Source organism: Bicyclus anynana, chromosome Z (assembly GCF_947172395.1).
Source record: "Bicyclus anynana chromosome Z, ilBicAnyn1.1, whole genome shotgun sequence".
NCBI lineage: Eukaryota > Metazoa > Arthropoda > Insecta > Lepidoptera > Nymphalidae > Bicyclus > Bicyclus anynana.
Window position 1 is genome coordinate 14,883,735 of NC_069110.1, and position 17,324 is coordinate 14,901,058.

Consider the following 17,324-nt stretch of genomic DNA (forward strand, 5'->3'; position numbering starts at 1 on the left):
ACTTGCGCCTCGTACATCGTCTCGTACCTTGCCTCGCATTTCGCGAAATAAAATGATACTCTCGCGATGCGTTCAGTATTCTTTGTGTCAGCAACTGAACTCAAGCGCCACGAGTAGCGCGACGAACTACGAGCACACTCTGTGGCTGGCCCTGCATTTCGATTTTCGCCTAGCGGCTCGTCTCGCCGCTGACGCGAGAGTAAATAAGGTCTAGTTGACACTTTTTTAAATCGACTTAATTGTTTAACGTTCTAATAGATTGAAAAATAATTATCAATTTTTTGAGACGTGATTCCATGAAAATTATAATTTTTATTTTTACAATAAGAGCCAAAACGCTGTTGGCCATGATGGTCTATATTTTATCTGTTTCATGACGTCACAAATACGACGATAGCGATTTGACGTTTGGAAAATTAAAAAAAATTAAGTTTCTGAAGAAATCCTTAACTTTTATTATTTGATATCGGATGTATTTATTTATACGTCACAAAGACGACGATAGTAATTCGACGTTTGGAAAATTAAAAAAAAATAAGTTTCTGAAGAAATCCTTAACACGTTCGCTGCGGTACGAGATCTATTGACCTCGTACTTTAGTGCGGTATGGGGTCGTTTTACCTTGTATTTTCTTTTACTTATATACTCTAAACAAACGATCCGCTGATGTACGCCTTCAAACATAGATCAGCTGGTTCTTTATTTAGCATTATCGAAAATAAATTCCTTTAACTATATTATTTTGAAGCCAAAAAAAATTTAGCTTCTTCAAGGGTTACGAGGTCATACATTACCACAGAATATTTTAGTACGAGGTCAAAAATACCTCGCGCCAGAGGTAAGTACAGAAATTCAGCGCCGCTGCGAAAGTGTTAACTTTTAATAATTGATTATGGATGTATTTCAGACAGTAAACCATGTACTATACGAAATAGGTGTCAAAGGTTTATAGATTAAAAAAATTCAAGTCAACTATGTGTATAATGCACAAACGGCTAAAGTATGATCTCCACGGTTGTCAACACAGTCAATCAATGCTGTCAAAATGGTACCAAAGAGTATGTACTCAGCCAAACTTAGACGGTATGCACTCCAAAATGTTTTACTGTGTTGGCATAGAGTAACAAAAAGATGCGAAGAAAAGAATATATAAATATAGACTAGAGTCTACGGCTGATGCCTTGACGCTAGTCGATTAATTTTAACTTTTTTATTGACATAAAATTTTATTTACTGAAAACGACGCACTTATTATGTTTATTATATATTAAATCATTTTATTTGAATGTCTTACTTAAGGACATTTTTAAAATCTGTTTTATGGATCGAATCTTTGTATAGTTGCGTGTAATAACATTTTAACATGTGCGTGAAAGAAATGTCACTACAGAAGAATAGATAGAGTACCTACCCTACCTACGTAAAATTTTAACTATTGACAATGTAGGGTATTAAAGGCTGAATTTAGCTTCTAAACGTGAATTTTGTGCCGTACCGTCGCAGGAGTAATAATCCGTTGTGATGTTAAAAAGAAGATTCGGTTAGCTGGGCTGGGTTTTGATAGCCGGCTGGCTTGTCGTAGGTGACTTTACATTGGCTTCCTATAAAAATGAACAGTCGCAGCAGTGTAAATGAAACGAATTTGGTGAACTTCTCGGCGGATCTTTCTAACCAGTTGGACTCGAAAGACGGCTTGCTGAGTTTTCCCTTCGACCACATCTACGCATGCCACTCGCAAAGTTCGGATCGAAGCCAACCTCTGGACTTGGAAAAGGAGATTGAAATATCCACACACTGTATTGTGGAAGATGAGAGCTCCCCCGAAGTGGCAAAGTTGAATGAGCAAGTTGTTGTAGCTGAGAACCAAAACAGAAAACTAAAGGACTTGATGATCTTTCACCTGGACCTCATTCAACAACAGAACGAGCTAATTACAAAGAGGGACAAACTGTACATTGCTTTAAAGCAGGAAAATGATGCAGTAAGTTTTTGCTGACTGATCAAAGGTTTTGAACATTTTGTGCACATTATGCTTTGTTTACACACTCATAATATTTAATATTAGCGTTAGTCTGCAGAAATATAACTTACAATGCTGTTCTTATAGTCAATAGAGCATTTAAATGTGTTAAATTTGCAGTGCAAAAGTAACCAATCTGCTATTTATTTCAAGTTTTTTCATCAATAAATACAATCAATCAGTCAAAACAGTTGTAAAAAATGTGCTTTGTATATAGTTTTATGAATAGTAAACACTAAATATATGCATATATGTACATACATAGTATAGTAGGTATCCGTGCTATGTAGGAAGTGTGTCCAAGGTGTACTAAAAAAAATACAAGAGTCATATATATACATGACCAAATGTTCTTGATTTAGCTGTATTGCTTAAGCTATTCACAGTAACACTTTGCCTTTCTTAGAGAATAAAACCATAAATGCAAAAAGCTATTTTTTCAGGAAAAATAAGAAACACATTTTTGATAGTTGACAAAAGCCTAGTGGTATAAAAGCATATGAAAGAAAGATATAAATTTAAAAAAAAAACAAATGAAAACAAAACATAGTGTTTTTATAATGTTGGTTATCAAAATTAATTAATTTCTTTAGCTAAGGTCTTTCATTTTGGTCTCAAGAAAACAGCTAGTTTCTAACATTTCAACTAACTAATAACTGGATTCCCTGAACTATAGTGTCCATAAACTGCTGACACGATACTTGATGTATTACTCTCATTCATCTTTATTGGACTTTCCATGTGAATATGGAGGATGTGGCTTCTTGAATGCCAAGAACCTCTATAATTGTGAGGTGTGCAATATCCAAGATCATTTTCTCAAGATGAATCAGAGTATGTATCTGGATGTTGTTGCAGTGGACAAGGGTCTTATCCCGCTATTCCTTGGTAAATAGAATTTTTGCAAGCCTATAGAAATTAGTAACTCAGATATTGTGGAAATATGGAAGGGAATTTTTTTGGGGAAACCGAGGGATTTGCCTGTGCAATTATGGCTGAACTTCTAAAGATGAGAAACTACTAGAAACATAGTATGAATGATGGTACTATAGACATCTGCTGAGTGAAACAATATGGCAGTTCATCTCATTTTAATAATTTGATCTACCTAACTGGATTGATGTCTTCATCACACTTCAGCATATCACAAGTTTTCATCAACTCGAATCTCATAATTCATAAAGGCTAAGCAAAGTTCTTGTTATTATAGTCTTTTTGGAGTCTGACTTGTTCTATTATGCCTTGTTACCGAATATTTTGACCCAAGTTAAGATACAGGGTGATTCGGTCTTTAGTGCGGATATTTTTTTTCGTGGTTCTGTATCATTAATAGAATATAAATCTACAAACAGTTCGATTTATTTTATGTAATTTTTTTTTTTAATTTATGTCTCTAAAATAACAAAATAATGTACATATTATTACTAAACAAGATATATTCAGCTTAAAAGTGATCTGGTGACGTTCTTTAGGTATCAAACGAAAATAAAATAAACGCACAATAGGGTGACCCTAAAATTCTGTTCAAAAGTAAATAACTTTAGCTAACGATAATTTTGTTATTTTTGAGTTAAAAAAAAAAAGAAAAAATACGTGATCATTAAATTTTGTTTATGTACAAAATATAGAAATATCCGCACTAAAAAAATTTTCTTCCTGTATATCAGGCTTAGACAATTTGAGATTATCCTGATCAGTCATCGACAGACTGACATATCTCTCGTGAACACTTTTGAGTACAAACAATTGTATCTTTTACATGTCTGGTTTCTATTTGTCATAAGTTGCATTTAATGGAGTTAATGGAAGCTGGATGTGTCCCCTAGAGAGTTAAAATCTCATATCTTGTCTCTCTTCCTTAAGCTTGATCATTTGGTCTGAAACACTGTTTTTTGCACAGAATTTCTCTTAAGAAATCATACTCAACTGTATGAATAGTTTGCCACCACCCTGTTATTCAAATTGTCTTTATTATTGATATCTGGTAGGAAATCAGAGTGATTTTATCAATTCTTACAGTTACAGCTCATGTTGTTCAGTGTGCCTCATACCTACCGGTTTTGAGCATTTAGTTTACATCATAAAGATGCTTTTTATCACTGTGAAGTATTTTGTTTGCTCAGGTCTTAAACTCTGAAGCAATTCGCTAGCTTAGATTTTGAATTATTAATTTAGCAATACACAATCAGAAACAATATTGGTTTGTAAAAGCTCACTCACATCAAAAAGAGACTATTCCTCATTAATTTTAATTTATCTAGGCTCCGTAAAAACGAGTCCAAGCGAAAATGTCCTCTCCGTGTGATTTACTCCAAAACCCTTCCTTTTTGATAATCCTCAAGAGATGTAGAGTCAACAAAAAGTTTGTCTTACTGTTCATAACCAAAAAAAAATTGTTTTAATAATATGTCTTACAAGCAGCGACAAGGTTTTGAATGAGAATAAAATTAACTGATTTTATCATAACATCACTTAGAAGTAGGAATATATTATGGTAATATTATATTACCATTAAATTCTCATGCCTTTATGCCAGTGAAAAAAAATTGAGCAGATGTATTAACCTATAGATCCCAAAAATTAAATAATACTAAAACATGCTTAATAGCAGTTGCTTACCATTTTATTCTCTAAGAATGGCAATATGTGTGACATCTGAGTCTCGTTGTGAACCATTATACATTTGACTGAACTGACACACAGTTGCAAAGAAGTGGGTGAGCTTACAACACAAGTTATAGTGGCTGAGCAGGAAGTAGGCTACATATTTTATTGTTGTTATGAATGGCAGTTGTCACTTTATCACTAAAATGCTCTGTATAGAAAGACAATTCATATTTTTATTTTAACTTTTATTGAACAATTAGTAGTTAGATGAGTAGGCAACTATAATCCAGAACATAATTGTTAAGTTTTTTAGACTATAAACAGTTTATTAGTAGGACTCCTAGAGACAGACAAAATACTGGATAGCCAAATAATATTACATTTCCAAACTTCCTAATTATAGTTTAAATTTTAAAATTTTAGTGATAAAGTGTCGAAAGAGCTAGGAGTATATTGCTTGTGTGACAAAAATATTAAACAATAATAAAAGTTTATATCAAACATTAAAATAGAATATTAACATGGGTCATAATTCATTTAGGAGCAGTAGTGCCTTAAATAATAAATCATCATAGTAGTATTCAATAATTTTATTGGAAAATTATAAGAACATGCTTTGCGAACATTTACTTTAAATCAACAACTATCATACTAAATCTTAACATCCCAAACAACATATTTTCATCTGTGCGCTGACCTTGCGAAAGTTCCTTAAATGTATTTGGTTATGCTGGTTCAATGCAGATTAGTGGGCAAAGGGTATTGACATTGTAATGACAAGTCAGATGTTAAGAGAGACAAGTTGGTGTAATATCGCTAAATTTACAACTCCAGGCTGATAAGAATAATTTTTACTGAAATTTTTTGGAAGACAGAAAAGCACAATATTTATAGCTCCACCCAAAACTCAAACTTGGAACCTCTTGATCTAAAGACACATAGGCTAACCATTAGAACACATCACAAAGAGGCAACAACAAAACAAGGCAGTTAAACATACATTAACTTAAACAATCTAAGCTTTATTTTTTTTAATTTCCCTGTCCCCTCCAGCTATACCTTACATTACCTTATCAGCCGATAGACGTCCACTGCTGGACATAGGTTTCTTGCATGGACCTCCAAGCACAACTTTCTCGACTGCTTGATATCCTTGGTCCACCTAGTGGGGGATCGACCAACACTGAGCTTTCCGGTGCGGGGTCGCCATTCCAGCACCTTGGGACCCTAACGTCCATCGGCTTGTCTAACTATGTGGCTTGCCCATTACCACTTAAGCTTCGCGACTCCCTGAGCTATGTCAGTGAACTTGTTTTGTCTGCAGATCTCCTCCAGCTATGCGAAGCAGTAATTGAACCATTGGCCTGGCAGATTTAAGTTCAGTCCTTTAACCATGGAGCTATTGAGACCTAATTAGGCCTGCTTTGTTACTTGGAATGTATAATATTTAAAAAAATATATTGTAAAAGTAATAAGGTATTATAAAAAAATAAAATAAATAAAAATATTGTGAAATTTATGTTTATGGAAATACTAAGTATTCAGTTCTACACAGAGGTGCATATTATATATTAAAAATATGAACATATTAAATATACATATTTAATATTATAATATATTTGTCTAAATATCTAATGCTTAGCTTTTACAGCCAAACAACATTGTCCAATATTCTGTCTGAATAGCTCATTCTTATGATATAATCATAATTAAATTCTTATAATATAAAATGCTGAGTTTAATATTAACTGAAAAGCTTATATGAGGCAAAACTTAATATAAAAGAACTTTTGAAATATAAAATATGTCTAAATGCTTATAGCTAGGTGACCTACATTATTTCCTAATATTTAGGGGTGGGTTACGCCTATCACTTTGGGATAATAAAAATAGATATTGGCCAATTCCCAGACCTACCTGATAGGCACACAAATTTCATGGTTCAGTTGTTTTAATGGTGCAATGATTTTTAAGAAACACAGCAACAAAATAATTTTATATATATTAAATGTCGCTAGCGAAGTCGTTTTAGTATTATTTAGTAGTATTTAAGTATCTTTGTAATAATAATCTATACTAATATTATAAAGCTGAAGAGTTTGTTTGTTTGATTGAAGGTGCTAATCTCAGGAACTACTGGTCCGATATTAAAAATTATTTCTGTGTTAGATAACCCATTTATCAAGGAAGGCTATAGGCTATATATTATCCCCCTACTCCTACGGGAACGAGAACCACGCGGCGTCAGTTAGTGTAATATATAACTCTTTTTAAAACATGCTAAATATGTAATTAAAAAAAAATATGTGTCAATGCATTGTAATATTGAGTAAATTAATATATTGACTTACTATTTATGTACATGCTGCAAGTAACATTTTAATTTTAATTTATTCTATAAATAAATAAATTATTTCTTAATGTTTCACTGTTCATTGCAGTTTATGCAGTTTATGAATTTTCCCTACAATGTTTAACCACCACATATTTAATTAGTTTTATTAAGCTTGATGTGAATACATGTTCACATCTCTCTTAGTAGGTCTACGCCACTCTATTCAACATGAACATCTCTCTTAGTAGTTTGTCTATGCCACTATTCAACATGGACATCTCGCTTTTAGTCTATACCACTATGCAACATGGACTATAATTGTAACTGAACTGAAAAAAATTGATTAGTCTATATGAATAAGTGTGTAATGGATGGGAGCCAAAGAGTGTGTTTGGGGATTTACTTTAACTCTCAAGCTCTCAGATAAGCCTGAGGATCCCTTTAGTGCCATTGATTACCTCCACCAGGTATGAGCTAATATTGGTAGGTTAGAGCAATCAAAGAAAAATAACTTCAGAAATACCCAACTAGCATGCGTTGCTTAAAATATGTGTTTGCATATCGAAAATCGGACTATTTGAGCGTAAAGTAAGTAAATGGTAACTTACAAAGTTGCAAAATTTTGTAAATGATGCGGTTACTTTTTTTTTTATGTAAAGTCTGATAAATTTTTGGCACTGCCAGAAAGCTTCTTCCTGTTATATAATCTACTAAATCTATTAGGGCCCTGTTATACTTCAGAACATGTTTAGCATAGTGAGCTCCCCTAAAATAATATACACTAGGCTTGATACTTATAGTAATATGTTTCATATTCTACATAATAAATTTCTACATTAGTATACAAAACATCTGTCGAAATTATGGACTGAGTTTATTTTATCTTGAACAGTATTCTGTATCTTGTTGAATTTATCTGATGAAAATTCAAAAACAGTTATATTAATACAATTTGTATATTGTGTATTGCGATTGTGAGAGGCAGGATATCATCTAGTGATCTCTACATCAGGTCTTCCTAAACTGTCGCATAGATTACAGGAGCCTCAAGTAAATTTGCCACACAAATATACTACATATTGATAAAAGTATATATATGTAATACAATTTTTTCACAATTCCAGCTTAAAGCTAAGCTGATTCGAATGGACAAACGAGTTGGGTTTACTCCAAGGCATACCCAGCAACATATCCCATCATCTACTATTACATCAAGCGTGATTAAAGCTGAACCAAGCACTTCTCAGGTAACTTTTGAATTTAAATCAAGATTAGATTGCCGTTGCCGCGTTACCGTCATTACCGCGGACACCTTAAATCAATTATTTATTATTATTATTATTGTGCAACGAAACGTCATAAAGATTGTTTCCGTTTATACAATATGCTGACCTTTCAATTTTACACTGTATAGATTTTAAACCGTTGTACATACAGAAGAATTTATTTATTTATTAAGTTTGCTAGCGACTTTTACATATTTTTACACATACAAAAAAAATCAACTTATGAACTAACATGCTTAGCGTATGCAAAATCGTATTAAAGCAAACATTGCTTGCAAAACCACTTTCATCTAATAATTTTACAAAACAAAATACTTATATTTTACAACTTAAATATAAATCTAAAGAATCCTAATTAAAAGCAAAAAAGAAAAAATTAAATATGTATTTCTGTATCTAAAACTATATAATCAAAAATTAATAAAAAAACTAAACAATAAATAGTAAGAAAACGCAAGGAAACTAATAAAACAAGCCAGTCATACTTGGCTAACCAGGTTACTAATGAAGAAGAATCTCACTAATCCAGCACTACTACTGTATACTGTACTGTGTAGTGTTCAGTACTGAAGGGTTTTGGATTATTGGAAAATTATACTAAAGCCAAAGTCGAATGTGGAATGTTTATCTACCCACAAATTAAAAATGAGGGTATAAATCGCTAGTCATTAACACTAAATAATGATGGATTTAATTAACAATTAGAAAATATCGATATATTTCGGACCGATCGATATTTTATTCCATGTAATACGAAATTAGTATTGCTTAAATTAAATTTAATATGAGTCAACTAGATACAATATACAATAAGATATTGTATCTCTTTATAACATTAGTATAGATAATAATCTATATTTGTACACCAAAATTGATTGACATTAGTAAAAGAGGTTGTCTTTTGTGTCTTTTGTATTGTGTGTATGCAAAAGACTGTCTTGTCACTAGTAGCAATCTCTGCCAGCAACTTTAACCTTTTCCCAACTGTACGAAAATACTACAAATTATTCATATGCAAAAGAGCTGTGATAGCCCTGTAGATATTACCTCTGCCACCGTTTCCGGAGGGTGTGGTTTCAAATCTGGTCCGGGGCATGCACCTCCAACTTTTCGAGAAGAAAATTAAAAATCACGTGTCTCAAACGGTGAAGGAAAAACATCGTGAGGAAACCTGCATACCTGAGAATTTTCTTAATTCTCTGCGTATGTGAAGTCTGCCAATCCGCATTGGGCTAGCGTGGTAGACTATTGGCCTAACCCCTTTCCCCCTTAATGATGATGATGATGATGATGATGATGATGATGATGATGATGATTTATATGCTAATATTTTGTATTCTGTTGAACATAATATTTTTAAATATGGATTTCAACTGTTTTCAGATGATATTAAACAGTTTTCGAGATTTGCTTCCACCAGATCAAGGAAATTCTCTGATTTCTGAGAAGAATAAGGCTTTTGGGCATGAAACTTTCGGAATAGCGAGGGTCAAGCTGGAACCACCTGGTATGTTCAAAAATATTCCTACTAGAACCTAATACATATTTTACAAATTTCATTTCATTTCAGATATATAAGTATTTGTACATGTTATTTTAAAAATGCAGTAGACATAGTAGTAGTGTAAAATTAAATATTTATTATATTATATTTTTCATTATATGTTTCAGGATCCCCAACATACAATCCGCCCGAAATATTACCCCCTATAGTCAAAGTACCGCCACCAGTGGTAGAGAAACTGAAGCCAATTGGTGATCCCTACAAAATGATTGATAATAAACGTTCGCTGGTGAAGAAAGACGTGAAGACTGAAAGCCGTTCTGAAGCACTGTATACAGTGACTTCTAACAGGTAGTTTTTTTTTATTCCACAGTAGACTTCTTTAAATTAGTAGGGATAAGAGATAATCATTAGAAAAAAATTACAACCAACTTCATAACATAAATGTACCAATGAAACTAAAAAAGGGAAAAATAACACTAATATTTTCTACCCACTGATTTTTAAAGGAGGTGCCAAGCCGGTAATCTGTAATTTAAGGCTACCTGTCAGATTATTGTTTCTCTTCTTTTGTCTATCATGTGGTTTTTTCAGTAACTAAAATCAGCACAACACAGGTTTGGCACCGACTTACTTTATCTTCGCATTCTCACGGGGACAGGAACTATGCAGCTGAAACTGCGAGAACTATAGTGACGAATATATCACTCCTATTTTCCCTTCCTTAGGATAGAAGCTTTTTTTTTCAAATTAATATGGGGCAAATTTTGAAGCCCTATCTAATTTAAATTAATTATCAAAATCGGACAACTGTATAAAAAGTAATTCGTGGTTACAATTAATGGGTATACCATCAATCATCCCCTGTATTCCTACCCTGACGATTGGATTTTTTTTCCAAATTTATATGGTATTAGGTACCATATAAATTTGGAAATATAAATTTCGAAATATACCCTTTCGAATTAAAAACAAGCATCAAAATCGTTCCATTCAGTAAGAATATACATATCGAATTTAATGTCAAGTTAACTGCGATATCACCTGATTTTAAGTGATGATACAGTCTAAGATGGAAGGGCTTACTTGTTTGAAGTTCAAGTGTCAGAGAGATCCTTAATAATGAAAGAGAGCATTTCGAGACGCCGCTATTTGTCGACAGTATGTCTTTTGTCTTCCACAGACAATACAAAGACATAGCATACGAAAGTGTTGAGGTGGCAGGTAAAAATAATTTGTAATGTGATTGTTTCAAAATGTAAAATTGCTTTTTAGCGGCAACCCGATAATCCAAAGAATACACAAGAATAGACGTAAATCAAATAACATTGGAAGCCTGAGCCGCATGTCAAAGACGCCTAAAGCTATACCAGCAACAGCCACATCTTTAAGTATGTATTTGGTATCATTAGTTGTATTATATTGTTCTGCTGCTGATCTAAAACATAATATTACTGAAGTCAATGGCATAGAACTTACAAATATAATTGACTTAATATTGAATAGACGACATACAATTTTCATACCGTATGGGTAAAACTTAAAATCAAATTAAGGACAAAGACAAACATATCTTAGCATTCCATGGATTCAGTGGCGTACACAGCATACAAAGTGGAAAATTCCCATAGCAATACAGGTTTTTAATGACTTTTCAGGATAGGTAAGGCATTTTTGCATCTATGGTGTGCACGCCACTGCCTGGATTCATTCTGTAGCTAACAGGTCCAGCACGGTTATTGTGTATCTCGGTGCACCATTCAAATAATAAGTCACTACATAATTTTTCATCGTATTTTCGTTTTTGCAATCTGCGCTTTTTAGTGCGGGGTCTCCATTCCAGCTCCTTGGGACTTCAACATTTCGGATTTCCTCATATTTGATTCGATAAACGCAGAGATACTGAGCTTAGAGCATAGCTCGTTCTATCGCCCGCTGTGTGACTGAGCCTTCTTATTAGGCCCATGATTATCAACCATAACATACTTTTCACTAATTACAGGTAAAGTACCAGAACCAAACCAAAGTTACGATAACACTTATGGATTTAATAAGAAATCCAAAATGATAAACACCTATGGGAAGTCGCGGAACTCTACAACTATTCCGAAACGAACTATGCATTTCACGGGCTCTCTCTCTGATAGACTGCAACTTATCGATACAACTCCAACTGGAGAAGATCCGTACCAGCTTGGCGAGGCTGACATGAGGGAGCAGTCCCCGATCCCAAAACTCATGCTGCAGAAAACTAACCACGGCCGTATGAAGATTTGCAATGATTCTATGGGCGGTACAGGCACACGACGCATCTACGATATGCCTGATACCAAAGCAAAGATAAACAGGTTCATGTCTGTCTACGAACAGCCAAAAAAATCGCAACCTAAAAAGGAGCAGCCTAATAAGGAACAACCTAAAAGGGTGCAGCCTAAGAAGCAGCAGCCTAAAAAGGACCAAACAAAAAAGGAGCAGCCCACAAAGACCATAATTGTCCATGAACCGGATTTGGACATGATCAAAACTGAGCCTGGAATCGCTTGGCCTTCAAACATGTTTGATCAACAGGTGAATGAACCCAGTATGTGCGATTTCTCCTACGGCGAGTCTGCTGCATACTTGCCTAGTTTGGATGCCACTGAATTCCAAGAGTTATTTACATCCGATTCTGCTCTCGAATTGGATCACTTGAACCAGTTGGATGATCCACCAGAAAAACTGGTCCCAGATAAGACGACAAAGCGTCGAATGGTGCGTACAACCAGCTTAATGGTGCCAGACGTTAAAGTAAATATGTTTTCTTTTTATTTCATGATTTGCTTAGTTTTATATTATTTTTAATGTCTTTTTAACTGTGTCCCTGGTCCGGTTGTTAGCTTAATAAATGACTACTGAAATACTGAGCTATTGTCAGGCGTACACATTTTCAGTCTAATGAGTGTTCTGATAGTGCTCGTTAAAGAATTTAAAATTATCACATTCAGGTTTTAGATTAATGACCAGGACCCAAAGGCTATGTGCTTTTTAAGGCCTGGGTTGTGCTACCACCAGATTTTCAGCTTTAAGCTATTAATGAGAATTTTTTTGGAGAAATAAAAGTGAAGAATTCTTAAGAAATACTTCATTGCGCTTCATTACGATAATAAATAAAAAAAAAACATTAATTAACTTTTATTTGGCTCTCTGTTGAGCATTAGTATCCTCTCAAAATGAGAGGAGTTAGACCTTAGTCCACCACGTTGGCCCAATGCGGATTGGCAGATTTCACACACATAGAGAAAGAAAGACAATTTTCAGATATGCAGGGTTCCTCGAAATGTAAAAAAATCATTAAAAATTAATACATACATAGTCAAATTCTTGAAATCAGTACCAATTTGATCCAGCCCAGTGAACCAACGAAGCGAACTTAATATTATTAGTTTGATAAATAGCTTTGTATGCTTGACAAGTAACAGTGTGTTAATTTTTGGATATTAATTGTACTGAATTCAAGAAACAATATTGTATATCAAATAATCTAAAAATTTAAATTAGTGATATATGTCTTAAAAATACGAGCTACAGTACTATTCGTAAACTATTTTTTCCTCTGCAACAAGAATATATTATTGAAAGCGGTGTAATGTTTTATTTTCAGGAGGAAGTTACGGATTCAAAACGTGGTATGGAAAGTCGTCGTGGCAGAAAACGGGCTTTTTCTACAACAGGCCTGGTCAAGCCGCAACCACCAAAGACCCAACCGAAACCAAAAACTGCAAAGGCAAGAGGTAATGTAACAATTCCTTTTAATATATTTGGTAGTGACTTAACCATAGAGGGTCTTATTTGGTCTTCACTTGTATACTAACTATAACATTTGTTTGATACTACGAGTACAGCAGACAAATTGTCAACAGGCTGTTGAGTAGTCATGTGTAAAACGGGGACATTATATATGTTCCATTTTTAAATATAAGGACTATAAAAATAAACGCACAAATAACAAAGATCGCTAATAGACAGATCTCTTGTGAAAACTTTCGATTCTTGATTGTTTTCAATCGCATTTTAAATACGCTCAGTTTCAAAGTTTTGCAAGTCGCTGGTTTGTTTAGAAATCTGTCTATTAATTCGTCGATATTTTGACATATCCGCTGAAGACTGTGATCTCATTTCTTGCCTTACTTCCATTTGGAAGGTGGTAGTTATATATTCTGCTATCAAAGCGGTTCCAGCTGAGAAGACTCGGGTCTTGAATGTAGGTACAATTAGGTCGGGGACTTCACTAGTCTACACCTTACAGATTCAACGTGCCTCTAATCATTCGGTGATCACGATGATCTTAAAAAGTGCTACATAGATCACTAACTGGAAAATGTTATAAGTTTTATGTTAACACTATGGTGTATGGACATGGTTGCATGTAAATTGGAGTTGGTTCAAAACTTCTGAAAATTAGACATAATTTTCTTAAATATGATAATGGTAAATATGTTAAATAGGATAATGTCTCGGCAGACAGACTATAGCTTGGCAAGTTCATTCGTAATACTCCCGTACACAAGCTGTAGTAGCAATTATGGGATTATGGATATTAAAAATAATAATATAAAAAAGAAGGCTCAGAAAAGTTTGGTATACTAGCCATCATTCCTCGGATAAAAGCATCTGGTCTCCGTAGCGCAGTGGTATGCACGGTGGATTTACAAGCAGAGGTCCTGGGGTTGGATCCCCGGCTGGGCTAATTGAGGTTTTCCTAATTGGTCCAGGTCTGGCTGGACTGGCTGTGGCTAGTTACTGCCCTACCGGCAAAGAAGTACCGCCAAGCGATTTAACGGTACGATGTCGCGTAGAAACCGCAAGTGTGGATCTTCAGACTCCTAACAAATTACCCGCTACCATCTTAGATTCTTAGATTGCATCATCACTTACCACCAAAAAAAAAACTCGTTTTTCGCCAACCGTGAGTGTTTTTTGGTGGCAGCAGTGAATATAACACCTTATTTAATTGAGATCTTATCAACAAACAAATTAATAATGAGGTTATAAATCTCTAGTCATTTTACACCTACTGATAATTTTAATTAACTTTTTCCGAAATTAATGACAATAAATTTTATTAATAAGCTTAGAACAGTTAGATAAAGTTAATATTTTTTGCATAATATTTTATAGAAAACCTTCAACATTTTCTTTTAATAAAATAGTTATGAAATGGCATGCATTTACTAACCTGTTTTTTATTTGCTTGTTGATAAACATTCCACATCAAGCTAGGCTTTAAATGACAATGAGTATTCACCCAAAATGAAGTGAAGACAAAAAACGATGTATCTGTATTCACAGTACTCACTTTAAAACTAAAAAATGGTACTTAGGCCATGAAAAATAGTGAAAGTACAAAATGCTGTGAATGTGCGTTTTCGAAGTTTCTAAGTGAAGTTTTAGACACTGACAGAGAAGTTGACCAGTTTTTGTATTGACTTACAATTAAGTTTACCAATATAAAGTTGCACTTCTAGAGAAGTCTGAAGAGATTAATAAAATTGCTTGAACTTGACAACACACCAAGATTCAGCTTAATAACGGCTTAGGTATTACGATGACTTCCATAAAAGTAATCATGTTTGGGACTCAACTTTTTAATGAAAGTTTGAGAAGGTCCCGCCCTACGAATATCTGGAAGGTTTGGGAAATAATCAAAACATGAAAGGGAAAAATATGAGCAACAACCGCATCTGCCTACATCTTAAAGCCTACTCCAAGGTATTTGAAAAGATAACTCTGTCCAGATTCAAAACATTTTTTCATGAAAAGAAAATAATTTGGATTCAGAGATAGAAGAGAGTAGTCAAAAAATGTACAGCACATTTGGCTAATAAACAATATAGCTCTGCTGTGTTTTTGGATGTTCAACAGGTGTATGACAAGGTCTGGCACAATGAAATGCTCTTTAAAGTGAAGCATTGTCTCCTACGCAACATTTTCACAATACTAAATTAATTTTTGTCAAACAGAAAATATTAGGTAAGTTCATTCATAATTTTATCTGGACCTGGAGCTTACTCGATCTTATGACTATGTATTTTTTTCTACGGTGTGTGGTGACTGGTGGTGGTTCCACTATACTACAGCCCTAGTCGTACTAGAAATGGTTTGTTGATAAACAGTACACATCTAGTATGGCTGTGGTATAGAGTGTTTCTGGTTCAGGTTCTTCATTTGAACAACTTTCGTTTTGGCCTTGCCAACTATCAAGTTTTTCTCTTCAACTATCAATGCGTGGAAAGAAGCAACTGTCATAGGTATTCAGAAGTCGAGTAAACCCCGCGATCTCCCTACCCTATCGCCCTATTAGTTTACTGAACACTATTGCCAAGGTGTAATTATTGTTCTTAACCGTTTAAAGTCTGTATGCGATCTCGCCCAAACGACACTTACACAATCAGAAAAAACAACTGACAGTGTTTTTGGCGTTTGGAAAAATAGAAAAAATACGCAATTTTCAACTTAAGTTGCAAACGTAATCTTTTACTGTTAAAATTGGTATATTTCGGACCCTTATTCCAAGAACTATAGGAAATTAATATTGTTTATATTAAATTTAATATGAGTCAACTACCCTATTATATGATAAATTTGTTTTTCTAGTAAATTTACATTTTTTGCAATTTTACTTTGAAAAAGTTGCTGTTGGGATCTGGTGTTCTCATTTCCTGAAAAACTTTATTCCTTTCCTAAAAAGCTTTATCCGAAGAATGAAAATTTAAAAGTCATCCAGATGAGTTTAAATTTACTTTCTTGGGATGGTCTTTCATTTTCTCTACAAGTTGATTGTTGTATTCATTAATTTGTATTTGCTATCTTTTGTCTTCCCTTTTTTGACAAGTAGTAATTCTTTTCTAGCTGGTTTTCAAATTGAGGACCAAGGATGTGATGCAGAGTGAGAGTGTTTACGAGCGGTTATTGTGATTCAAGATCTCAGTGATTCAATAGTGACATTAGCGGGCATTTAAACATAGTTTGTTATGTTTTATTTCAATAAAGGCATATTACGGTACTAGTATTTTATTCAAACTTCTCCTGACATATCCGGACTATAAGTACACAGTCATAGTAACTGATGCCTACCATTATATGCATTACGTCGATCATGATGTACCGTCTAGTTACGTCATCAAGTTGAGCAAAATAGAAAATAATAAAAAGTTATTCAAATCTCTTCCCCTACATATTGACAGCATGCGATAACCAAATTTGTGACTTTATCAAAGCTGCGCCAGTTTAGAAAAAACCGAGTTAAAACAGGAAATTCTGTAATGTTTTACAAATGTAACGAGTATAACCAATGTGGATTGTAAGTCTGTGTAAAAATAACACGTTTGTGTATTGCGAATCAAATTTATCGTGGTGTGTAGTGTATACACAGAATATATTTATTGGATGATTTAATATTTTCATGTGATCATACCCCAACACCTTCAAAAACAACAACAACAACTGCAACAAGTTTGTTGCAGAATTTGTGTGCGATGCATCTTCATATATCGATCATCATATCTGATTTGTCTATATTATTAGCCCATAACA

At 33.9% G+C, this 17,324-nt stretch overlaps 1 protein-coding gene and 1 long non-coding RNA gene across 3 annotated transcripts in view; both read left to right on the forward strand.

The window, feature by feature from the left end:
* Positions 1-1,146: 1,146 nt before the first annotated feature.
* LOC112057663 (uncharacterized) overlaps positions 1,147-17,324 on the forward strand; it is a 45,133-nt gene continuing 28,955 nt past the window's right edge. The window contains exons 1-7 of one of the 2 annotated variants that reach the window (XM_052890588.1): positions 1,147-1,981; positions 8,087-8,209; positions 9,632-9,755; positions 9,920-10,103; positions 11,028-11,143; positions 11,755-12,503; positions 13,393-13,522. In XM_052890588.1, the coding sequence (XP_052746548.1) occupies positions 1,610-1,981; positions 8,087-8,209; positions 9,632-9,755; positions 9,920-10,103; positions 11,028-11,143; positions 11,755-12,503; positions 13,393-13,522 (1,798 nt within the window). In that variant the 5' untranslated portion in view covers positions 1,147-1,609. Of the gene's footprint in view, positions 1,982-8,086; positions 8,210-9,631; positions 9,756-9,919; positions 10,104-11,027; positions 11,144-11,754; positions 12,540-13,392; positions 13,523-17,324 lie in introns of both variants that reach the window. The other variant, XM_024098153.2, reaches the window with a different exon arrangement.
* LOC128199710 (uncharacterized) lies at positions 13,531-16,794 on the forward strand. The gene is made up of 2 exons (XR_008252287.1): positions 13,531-15,761; positions 16,641-16,794. It is a non-coding gene; the product is annotated as an uncharacterized LOC128199710 (long non-coding RNA).